This window comes from Rhinopithecus roxellana, chromosome 8 (assembly GCF_007565055.1).
Source record: "Rhinopithecus roxellana isolate Shanxi Qingling chromosome 8, ASM756505v1, whole genome shotgun sequence".
In the NCBI taxonomy this organism is placed as follows: Eukaryota; Metazoa; Chordata; class Mammalia; order Primates; family Cercopithecidae; genus Rhinopithecus; species Rhinopithecus roxellana.
In genome coordinates this window covers 37,455,192-37,467,352 of record NC_044556.1, presented here as the reverse complement: position 1 = coordinate 37,467,352, position 12,161 = coordinate 37,455,192, and the positions used below count along the sequence as shown (strand labels likewise).

Genomic DNA, 12,161 nt, shown 5'->3' with positions numbered 1-12,161 from the left:
ACAGCAGTTTTAATACGCAGCCTCTCATCTCGTTACTCATTGTGATCTTTGGATTTTTAACTCTGGCCACAGCCTCTGACCTCTTGCTACATGAGATGTCTAACTTGTTTCTTTGCCATTCATTCTTTCTCTTTCTCCTACTACTGAGCACATTTCTGTCTTGTTTATCACTGAACTTAGTTTGATCAGAGCAAATCCATAGACCAGATCAGAACTCCATCCAGAAGGACACCCCCTCACCTCTACTCCCATCTCCTCAAAGAACACTTTCCAGACCACAGAGTCTCAAGTCACCCCCTTCCCCATGCCCAAGCTGCATCAGTGACTCTCTCTCTCCTGGCCTTATTTTATATCTTTCTAGGTCTTTTGTGTTTGTCAAGTATTTACTGAGCACATAGATGCCAGGTGGTGTTCTAGGTGGTGGGATTTTTACATCACTATCTGAACTTACCTTACTCACTTTTTAATTTCTTTACTCAGTTATCATATATTCCCCTGTCCAATCCAAGGTCCGTGGTGGCAGAGACATTGGGATATTATCTTGTTCACCACTGAATACTCAGCACCAAGGACAGTACCTGGTGCAGAATAGATGCCCAATAAACAATTGCTGAATGAATGAATGAATGAACCACATGAAAGCGACTCAGCCATTACATAAGGAAGCTAAGGTGCAAAATATATAAATTGAGAAGGTATTAAATTAATGAAATTAGTATTTTTTCTCCTCTACAGTTTTTTACCTGCCTCCTGGTGATATTTGCTGCTGAAGTAACCACTGGAGTATTTGCTTTTATAGGCAAGGGGGTAGTAAGTAAATTACTTATAATGTTTTTCTGTGATGGTTAAAAGTGTTAGAATATTGATACCCATAATATTATTAAGAAACCAAATAATCTCCATTATTATAGTTTAAACAGAACTTTTTAACTTAGAAGTGGTGTGCAGAACTGAGCATATGTGTGTATGAGTGTGCAGGCATATATACATGCTCACTTTTTTTGGAGAGATAGTTCATATCTTCCATTAGACTTATGAATTGGTCTATAATAAAACCAAAAAAGAAAAAAAAAAGGATCTCTAGTTTAAGATTCTTCCCCAGTTTGAAATGGGGTAAGAGTTAGAGTACAGACTTGAGAAAGAATCTAGATTCTCATCCCCTGTCAGACTGTCATTTCTTCTTAAGGATTGACCTGGACGGGGCCATTTCATTCTCAAAGACCAGAGCCTACCCTGCTGTGGGCTAGTGAAGCCAGTTTATATTTGCTGCCCAACTCTAGGTGTCCAGAATAGCTTATCAGGAGGACACACAGAGGAAGAGCCTTTCTAGAAGGGTAGAACACATTGTGGGATAGAAGAGAATGGAATGGAAAAGGAGGAACAATGGAAACTTAAGTTTGCTATATTTCACTTTAACTCCTGTGTCAATTATATTATGTTTATGAACTTATTTTATTTTAGACTATAAAAACAGTAAACATGTAGAATAGTAAATGCCACCTCTTTTTGAATTTTTCTGAAGTAGCTGGCTGTGTTCATAGGTTAGTTTAAATTCAGCTACATACAGGAGTAGAATGGGATCTTAGGACCTTTTGGGATTTCTGTGGATTTGAAATCACAAGCTTTTATACTAGAAAAAGCATTCTCTAAGCTTTATATGTTATTTGAATGTAGAAAGTTTTCCTTGGTGATGAATATCTTTTAAACCATGTCATAAAAAGATTTGAATGCTTTTAACCAATGGGGTAACAGGAATGTATAAGTCCCAATTCTAGCTATGCATCCGAATCACCTGGGGGGAGCTCCGGAATCTGGGGCCCAGTTGATGCTGAAGCCCAGCTGGGTTTGGGAACTGTCAGAAATCTTTCTAGCCCATGAAAACTGTTCTGGTTAGTCTATCCTTCCATCCTCAAAAGCATCTTAGAGACTCCAGAAACTATAATCTTCTCCATATGTGCAGAATTATCCTAAAATACCTATGGAAAGGCAGTATTTTTTTTTTTAATTTCAACAGGTTTTGTGGGGTACAGGTGGTGTTTGGTTACACGAGTAAGTTCTTTAGTGGTGATTTCAGAGATTTCAGTGCACCCATTACCCGAGCAGTGTGTGCTGTACCCATGTGCAGTCTTTTATCCCTCACCCCTCTCCCACCCTTTCCCTCAGGTCCCCAGAGTCCTTTGTATCATTCTTATGAGAAAGGCAGTATTTTTGAAAGATGTGGAAGCGGGGATTTTCCTTGATGAAAGGAGAATGTTTAAAACTTCCCACTCAGTAGTCCCTCATTTTTCCTGGTATTTTTTCAGGCTATCCGCCATGTTCAGACCATGTATGAAGAGGCTTATAATGATTACCTTAAAGACAGGGGAAAAGGCAATGGGACACTCATCACCTTCCACTCAACAGTGAGTAACTTCACTTCTTCCTTCGAATTGCAGCTTCTGAAGATTATGTCTGAGCCAGGTTCTCACCAATCACCAGGATGAAAAATAAAAGTAAATTCAGTAAAGCCAAGTAGCACCCCCTATTTTAGCCCTTTCGAGTGCCATAGTTTGCATTATGTGTGGAACCCTAGAAGGGAAAGATGTCTGTCACACAGAGTTCACAAGAGGGACAGAAGAGCATGAACCCAAAAGACACATGCTCCAAAGAGACAAAAGAGTACAAACAAGGTTACAGAGAAAGGAGCCCAAACAAATAGCAGGCTCTGTCAGAGGGCAGCATTGTGGTGTAACAGAAACAAGTGTGATCTTTAAGTCAGAAAAGCTAATTTCTGGCTGCCGCTCTGCCACTTCCCAGCCTCGTGACCTTGAGCAAGTTACTTGGCCTCCCTGATACCCACTCAACTCTCTCATTTGGAAAATGAAGGGTCATGGGAGATGGCTACACTCCCTTCCAGAACATTCAGTGGGACTGTGCTGTCCATGGAGTGCTCAGAGCTACATGCAGTTAATCACGGAAGGCTTGCAGAGGAGATGGGCCAGGCCAGAATCATTCTCATTTTTTAGGCACTGTGATATGGAGAAGTAGCTGTGAATTCCTGGGTCAGGTGTTTTCAGGTACCTAGTTCTTGTCTGGGACAGGTATGTCCTGGAAAGTGGCTACCATTTATACATTTACACAGTTTCACCTCAGCTGCCCTCGGGACCTGAGGCAGCACACAGGTTCTTTTGTCTTAAAGGGACAGCTAGCCTAAGGCAGGATACCTGTTTGCTGGCCAATCTTCAAATCTGGTCTTTCGGACCCTGGAATTTCCTGCAGCCACTTCTCCCCTCTTTCCCAGACTATTCTCAGCTAATGAGTCCTCCCTGAAGCTCATAAAACTTGAGCTCCTCAGCAGGTTAAATGACCCCCAGTCTGAAAGAAGGAATCTAAAGCCCCAACCCCTTTCTAAAAAGCAACAATTTACACAGACACTGTCAATTAGCTTCTTGCCTTGTTTGGGTTGCCTTGAGTCACTTCCCATCATAAACTCAGATGGCTTTAGCGAAGTCATTTTCTCATTTTGCCAGCATGATTGTGTGATTCTTCGCTCTCCTTCCAGAAATAGCAGTCTGGGTTGCAGTGACTGGGCCTCGGAGCTGCTTTGCCGCCTCGGCACCCCAGTCCTTAGCAGGGTGCCCAGACTTGTAGCTGCTGCTCCTCCTTCCTGGCCCTGAAGTCTCTTTTCTGACTCTCTAGTTTCAGTGCTGTGGAAAGGAAAGCTCTGAACAGGTTCAGCCTACATGCCCAAAGGAGCTTCTAGGACACAAGGTAAGCTTCTACCAAGGTTCCTGCTCTACCTGTAGTGTGCGGTGTTTTTGCTTTCAGGGTAGGGCCAGGGGCTCAGTTCCTACCTCAGGGATTCTGGGAGGCCCTCTCTCAGTGACTTCTGTGGCTTGGCCTTATTCCATGTGAAATAAGTGAAGCAGTGCGGTGTCACAGTCCCCTGATGCCCTGGGGAAAGATGGTATGCCAACTTCCAGTAGTGATGCCACCTGCTTATGGTATTAATTAAGGTCACCAGGGCTGAAGTTTGTGCCCAAGAATGTTGTCCCACACCTCTCCAAGCACTGATAAATGCTTCCTTTATTCAGTTCTGTGCGTCAGACACTATGCCAGTTTCTGGGAACTCTGAGATGAAAAAGACATGGTCCCTGTGCTCAGCGGCCTCACAGACTTAGTCAAGGGCAATAGTGCTATGTAAGAAGTCTGAACAGGGAGCCCTAAAGCAGCAGATTTAGGAAAGGTTCATAGAGGAGTGGGTCCCTGAGCTGAGTTCTAACAAAGGAAGGTCATTCCAAGCCCAGGAAGCAGCAGGAACGCAGACACAGCCACCTGAAAAACTCCAGGACTGCAGGAGAACAGGGAGCCCATGGAGAGCACTGGGTAACATGTTGAGAGAAGCAGGCAAAGGCAGAATTGGACACCTGGAAGTTTGAGGAAGCCATTGATTTTAGCAGAGAATGAGCAAATCCACTTTGAGTTGTAGAGAGTATTTTCAGGCCGCTGGGGTATGAAGGATAGAATAGGGTTGGAGAGTAATGGAGGAAGACCACTTAGGTGGCACTTGTGATCACCCTGATAAGAGAGGCTGAGCGGCCACAGCAAGTCAGAAACAGTAGGGATGGAAAGGAAGTGACGGTTGAGACTTTCAGGAGGCAAAATCAACAGGCCTGTGTGACTTAGTGGGTATAAGTGGTGAGTGAATGGAAGGAAGGGGGCTAAGATTTCCAGACTTCTGCTTGGGTGGCTGGGTGGGTAGAGGTTCCACTCCCTGAATATAGGGAAAGGGGCAGATCCTGGAGACAGATGACAACTTTGGTTTTGGTCAAGTTTGTACTTGTCCTTGTGTGGGAAACTGAGCAGTTTGGCTGTAGCCGAAGTCCTCGGAGTGAACGAGAGCACCAGGGAGAGTGAACAGAACAAGGAAGGAGGAGGGGCTCCCTCATTTCAGGGGCAGACTGAGGCCAAAAAGCCAGCACAAGAGACTGTGAAGGAGGAGTCAGAGTCTACTTGGGAAGCCAAGGTGGAGATGGTTCACCCATAAAGTCAGATGCCGGGAAGAGACAAGTAAATGAAGACCAAAAATAGTTTGTTGGATTTGTTGGTTAGAATATCATTAATGACTTTTGTCATACAGTTTCAGCGAAGTAATTGGGGAAAAATACAATGTGGGAACGAGAGAGGGAACTATGAGACTATGGAGACAATAATGTAGATGTTCTTAGATCCTCGGCTGTGAATGGGTGAATGAGATTTTAGCTCCAGCTTGTGTCCCGAATTGCCCATTTAACACTGGTTGGGTCTTTCTGAGTTGGATGAAATGAACAAGACAGCACTCCCCTCAAAGTGCTCACGTCTGGCAGGGGAGACCCGCACAGGAGCCATGTACAGCTCGTGGGCTGAGTTAAGGCTATGAGGACAGTGCATAGGACGAACCTGGCATAGGATTCCAGGGTCCACAGGCGCTTGCTTCCCTGATGTGATTCTCAGGATGAATTTTGAGGGATGACTAGGAGTTCAGTAAGCAAGCAAAAAAGAGTGGGATATTTCTGGCAGAAACACAGGGCAAAGGTATGGAGGAGAGAAAAGGTAGCTGTCTGCAGGCGAGTGCCAGCGGCGGAAGTGTCTGAAAGCCCAGGTTGCCTGTGGGAGATGAGTACTTCAGAAAGGAGGGACCCATACTCAAAGGGCCAAGGGCACTCTTGTGAGACCAAAAGTCTAGCCTTCATGCTGATAGCTTAGGAAGCCATTGAAGGTAGAATCTGGGATGGGATCTACATTTTACCAAATTTGCTCTAGTGGCAGCATAGAGGATTGATGGAAAATGAATAGCGTTGAGCTGAGAGACACATTGGGAAGGCTGCTACCCTTGTTGTTAGCAAGAGATGTTAAAGAGGGTCTTTTAGAAAGTGACGTCTACAGGAGTGGTGACCAGTTAAAAATCAGAGGAGAGAGGAGAATCCACTACTGGGTTTTTGACTTCACCACCTACATAGATGATGGTGTCATTTACGGAGCTGAGGGAGAGAGGAAAAGGAGCCAGTTGTGGAGAAAAATGAGCTTTGTGTTTAACATGGTGATTTTGAGGAACCAGTGGCACTTCCAAGTGGAAATAGCCAGTAGGCAGTTGGAAAATCTGGTTTGTCGCTCAGGAGAGAGGTCTGAGTGTCAGCACTTGATGGGAAACTTAAAGCTATAAATACGGATTTGATCCATTAGACTTGGAAGAAAAGAAGGATGAGGATAGAGCCTTGGGGAACAACCACATTTAAAGGTGGGCAAAAGAAGAGGTGCCAAAGAAGGAAACTCGGAGGGGCAGCCAGACACAAGTGAGGAGACACTGCAGGAAGGAGAGGGAATGGTCACCAGGCCCGTATGCTGCTGTTGAGGGCGATTCAGTATTGATCAGCTGCCTACCTTATGTTCGGCACTGTGGATGCAAAGGGGAAGGAGAAGAGGTTCCTACTCCCAAGGAGCTTGCATTACAGTCTAATAGGAGGGACGAACATGAAGTCCACACAGTGCAGTGATTAGGCATGCATGGAATGTGCATCGTGCTCCGAAAGCACAGGGGGAAAGACACTTAGGAGAGGCCAGAGGCTGGGGGATGGGGAAGGCTGACGAGGTAATGATGTCTCAGCTAAATCTTCAAGAATGGAAAGTAATTATGCTAGCATTGGGCAGGAAGCGGGAGGGGGAGGCCTGCCTGCAGAGAGACCAGGGTAAACAACAGCACAGAGGTAGAAATGCCATGGTTTGTATGGGGAACTAAAAGCCTAAGAAGGTCTGCTAATAACTACTGAAAAGCTGGCAGGATTTAGCATGTAAGGAACCAACTGGTGCGTGCTATGAGGGATGGAATGAGGACAGAGCCCAGGTTTCAGAGAGCAAGATGTGAGGAGAGAGAGCATCCTTTCAAGAAGTTTGGATTTGAACCAAGGACACAAAAAGAAAGCTTACAAAAGCCAAAGTCCACATTACCATTAAACGTATAGAAAATATAGGAAATTAAAAGTAATATGTAAAATTAATAGCACATTAAAATGAAGAGATGCTGTTGTTTAACCTATGAAATTGACCAAGTGTTTTTTTTTTTTTTTCCTTAATAAGACACGGTTTTGGTAAGAGTGATGTGATGAGCATGTTCAGAGAAATTAGTAAATAGTTTTAAAGATCAGTATGACTGTGTAAGACTAGAGGATTAAGTATGTTTATGCTCTTCTATCCAGAAATTCCACTTCTCGGAGTTTATTCTAAGGAAAACGAATCAGAAATGCAGACAGACATTTTTGTGCAAACCATGTTCATTACATGTTATTCATAAGAACAAAACGCTGGATAGGCCGTTAATATGTGGCAGTAGGGGATTGTTTAGATAAATTGTGATATATTCATATGATGAAATGTTTTACCACCATTAAGGATCATGATTTTGTCTGTAATCCCAGCATTTAGGGAGGCAGAGGGAGGTGAATTGCCTGAGCTGAGGAGTTCAAGCCCACCCTGGGCAACATGGTGAAATCCCGTCTCTACTAAAAATACAAAAATTAGCCAGGCATGGTGGCATGTGCCTGTAATCCCAGCTACACAGGAGGCTGAGGCAGGAGAATCTCTTGAACCTGGGAGGCAGAGGTTGCAGTGAGCCGAGATTGCGCCACTGCACTACAGCCTGGGTGACAGAGCAAGATTCTGTCTCCAAAAAAAAAGAATCATGATTTCAAAGAATTTTTTAGTGAAACAAGGCATTTTTGAAGTTGTTCAGTTAAAAAAGCACACTGTTGAATATAGAGAATGACCTAAGGGTGTAGGTGTGTTTGTGTGTGTAAGTATCACCAACAAATTTATTACCTTTTATGGTGAGAGTACAGATGCTTCTTTTTCAAAAAAACATCTGTTTTCCAGATTTCTACAAGAAGCATGTATTCCTTTTGTGACTAAAGCCAATATATCTTTTGTACATTTGTTTTTTACAAAAAGAAACTGGCAATGAAGGGAAGGAGGGCCTAATGGCAGAACTAGAGGAGGACAGTCTTGAGTGTTGTTTCGTTTGTTTTGATTGAAGAACTTGAGCATGGTAATAGGATAAGTGGAAATGTCAATGGATAAGGAAAGGCTGAATGTATAGGAAGGAAAAAAAGTAACTGGCAGCACAGGCTTCCTGAGGAGCTGAGGGAGAGACCCAAAGCAGGATATGAGGTTAACTTTCTTTTATTTTTATTTATTTATTTGTTTATTGAGACGGAGTCTCAGTCTGTTGCCCAGGCTGGAGTGTAGTGGCAAGATCTTGGCTCACTGCAACCTCCGCCTCCCAGGTTCAAGTGATCCTCCTGCCTCAGCCCCACTAGTAGCTGGGATTACAGGCAGGTGCCACCATGCCCAGCTAATTTTTGTATTTTTAGTAGAGATGGGGTTTCGCCATGTTGGCCAGGCTGATCTCGAACTCCTGACCTCAGGTGATCCACCCACCTCAGCCTCCCAAAGTTCTGGGATTATAGGTGTGAGCCACCACGCCCAGCCATGAGGTTAACTTTCAACAGAGAAGGGTACCTCTTTGGCTCTGATTAGAGAAAAAGGAGTCAGGAGTGTGCTTGCTACCTACAGCAATGCCTGGCACTGAAGGAAGGGAGCATCTAAGTGTATAGGAGAAGGAGAGGAAGAGTGAAAGAATTGCTATAGGTTGACTCTCATTTTTTCCACTAAGTAAGGGAGCCACTCTATAGAACAGTAGTTTTCATACTTTTGTCAGAATGTGTTATAGCTTTCTCTTGTGGATCTGTGTCCTTCTCTAAACTGTGAATTCCCAGAAAGCAGGAGAAACCATATCCTATTGTCTCTGCATCTGCCACCCCTCTTCCAGTGACTAATGCAAGGTAGATGCTCAAGAAATGTTTGTTGAATGAATGAAGTGTGATCGGAAATACAAAGAGAGAAGTGAGGGTTTCACATAGCTCAGATGGTATCAGAAGGAACCAACCAGTGACAAGCAAACAGATCTGACCAATCTGAGGATACTGCTGAATTGAGAGTATCCGGCTATTTAAGAGCACTCCAAATAGGAGTGTTTGCAGTTGGGGAAACTAATAATAGTTACAGGTGATCTATTTGGCTTTCTGTCTAAGTTTCCCCACATCCATGAAGGCCCTTTGAATCTATGCTGCGCAGGTCTCTTATGGGCACAGATGAAAGGATAGGAACCCACCCAGCCTAGCCCAGCCACCACAGAAAAGAATGGTCTTTTAGCTCCCAAGACTTGGCTTTTCTAATTCTTGGCTTACTTTGTTTAACTTGAACCTGTTAAGACTTTTTAGTTTCTTAATAGGTCATGCCTACCTTGCATAGTAAATTGGATCAAAGACATAGAAAGTATTTTAAACTGTAAAGGACAATATGAAAACAAAGAGTTATTGTTTTAAGGGCATTTTACTTATTTGCTACAAGTAAGAAGTGGCTCCAAATTTTTAGATTCCTTGGAACCAGACATCCTCCAGTCATATTTCAGGGCTCTGAAGAAGCCAATGTCCTAAACATGAAAATCTCACCCAAAAGAGAGACTTCTATTTTTTTCCCCAAACTGCATTTTTGCATTGTTTATCACGATGATGTTATCAAAGATGAATTGTTGAAACACGAGTAGAAGCTGGCGTGGATTGACTCTCATAGAATGAACTGTAGGGATGGAAAGGATTGGATCAGGGTAATGATTGACACATACAATCAGTTTTTATTCCTGGCTTTTTTTCCTCAAAACAGAATTGCATCGATGAAATTGAGACCATAATCAGTGTTAAGCTCCAGCTCATTGGAATTGTCGGTATTGGAATTGCAGGTCTCACGGTGAGAAAGTTCTAGAACTTACCTTTTTTGCCCTCTAAAAGCCTTGAAACTTTGCATCTTATTTCTCTTCAAGTGTGATAGTATCTTAAGAGAGAATTCTCATAAAGAAAAAAGACCTTTGTTCACAATGTGTTATATCTTCTAAGAACAAAGCTCATTAAATATATTAATAGTTTGTCCTCTAAAATATAACACAAATTTCAACTTTAACTTATTATGACCTTGAGTGTACCATTGTTATTAACTTCCCATTTTAAGGCTACCATCTGTAACCCAGATAAATGATTTTCAGTTCTGGGTCTCTTTCTACTGTTACAAATTCAGTGCAACGTATCAGGTTAATCTCTCTCATCTATGATTTGAAGAGGCAGCAGAGCATAGAGATTAATAGGGTGAGCTCTGGCATCACATAGTTTGGATTTAACTCTGGACTCCACCACTTGCAAGCTCTGGGATCATAGGAAAGTTTCTTAACTTCTCTACACCTCAATTTCCTCATCTTCTTAATATATAAACCTCATAAGACTGCCGTGAAAATTAAATGGAATACTACATATAAAGTAGTATTACAAATTATTACAGGTAAAGTGTCTGGGACATATAGCACTCAACAAATGCCAGCTCTCTGAATAATCTACCAGGCAAAGGCAATGCCACAGAAGTTATTAAGCGTAGTACATCCAGGTCACCACCAGGTGGCTCTGTACGTCTAAAGTACAGAAGAAGAGTGTGTGGGAAGAACGGAGAGCAGCGGACAGGTATGGCAGGAGTTGCGAGAGATGGTAATGGAGAGAGTGTTGCGTCCACATCATTGAGGTCTCTGCATGCCCCTTTGAAAGGGTGGGCTTCATCCTTAAGGAGAGGGGAGTAACCAAGGGTTGGAAGAACCTGTGGTAGAGGATAGAGGAAAGGTTGGAGGGAGGCAAGACTTGGATTTCGCAGGCTGGTTAAAGGGTGATTTCCATTGTTCAGGGGTTGGGTGATAATACCTAATACTAAGATGGCACTTAGTCTCTAGCCCTCTATGTAGATTAATTCATGGCCTAAACTAAGGCAAGGGCTGTGGGAATTGTGAGGAAATCAGTGAATTTGCAGTTATCAGGGGACACACAAGCACCTTCCCCTTTTCTGTATTTAGAGCACAGAGGGGTGGGGAAGTGGCTGGAAATACTCTGCTGAGGCCCTCCAAATCTCCTCCCCACCTGCTCTGGGGATAGCCTGGCTGCAGTTCTGCAGCTCCCCAAAGGACAATCCTGAGGCAGGTCTGAGCATGTTTCACAATCTCAGCAAATGAGCAGCCTAGAAGCATTCACCCCTGACTCGTGTCAGCAGTAGGCTGAGACTGAAGAAGTCTCACTGAAGCCAGGATGGGGTAGAGATTGCATCCAACCTTATGGCAGTGGTAAAGGGGAAATGCCCATAGTGAGCCTATCTTGAGTCGGCACCTCCAGGTTTCTTCGTTCTTTTCTCTGTGAAGTGAGAGTTGCACAATGTAATCAGTTAACTAAATGTCCATTGAGTGTCTTCTGTGCTACATACTGGTACTGAGTTCTGTCATCCAGAAGCTTGAAATGCTGTTCCTGGCCATACCCTTACCTGCTTCTGTCCCTCCCTTTTCAAAACAACTGATCATTCATCTTATTGAATTTAACATTTACAGATCCTAGTCTGACTTAGGATGAAATTGAGGAGAGAACCAGAAAGTTATAGTACCCATTTTTTAAAATAAACCTTGACAGTAGTTTATAGAATGGTGCCTACAGATAGGGGTCCATGGGCTCTACAAAATTGTAGGGGAAATAACTGCAGACAAGAATCTTTGACATTCTTCTATTTAAACCATGGAAGTGGATATTGATTTCAATCAAGTATTTGACTTCTCAGAGAACTATCCAAAAGGTAAAAGTCAATAATATCATAGTATAAACACTTTAGTTTATGCTTTGCTAAAACTGTTGAATTAAACAGTGAAGCATCATTTGCCCTTAAAAATGGACCAAAAATGAAGTGATGCTCCACATTTTTTTTTCTTTTTTTGTGAGACAGGTTCTCTGTCACCAGGGAGTGAAGTGGTGCGATCATAGCTCACTGCAGCCTCGACCTCCTGGGCTCAAGCGATCCTCCCGCCTTAGCTTGCCAAGCACCTGGGACTGTAGGGACACACCACCATACTCGGCTAATTTTTGTATTTTTTGTAGTGACAGGGTTTCACCATGTTTCCCAGGCTGGTCTAGAACTCTTGAGCTCAAGCCATCCTCCCACCACAGCCTCCCAAAGTGCTGGGATTACAGGCATAAGCCACTGCACCCAGCTGATACTCCATTTTTTGATATACGGACACTGTT

General features: G+C 43.3%; 1 protein-coding gene across 2 annotated transcripts in view; it reads left to right on the top strand.

Moving 5' to 3' along the window:
* Positions 1-12,161, top strand: part of TSPAN2 (tetraspanin 2) — a 43,866-nt gene that overhangs the window by 28,712 nt on the left and 2,993 nt on the right. The window contains exons 4-7 of one of the 2 annotated variants that reach the window (XM_010371947.2): positions 736-810; positions 2,304-2,402; positions 3,679-3,750; positions 9,733-9,816. In XM_010371947.2, coding sequence (XP_010370249.1) covers positions 736-810; positions 2,304-2,402; positions 3,679-3,750; positions 9,733-9,816 — 330 coding nt within the window. The remainder of the gene's footprint in view (positions 1-735; positions 811-2,303; positions 2,403-3,678; positions 3,751-9,732; positions 9,817-12,161) is intronic. The other variant, XM_030936848.1, reaches the window with a different exon arrangement.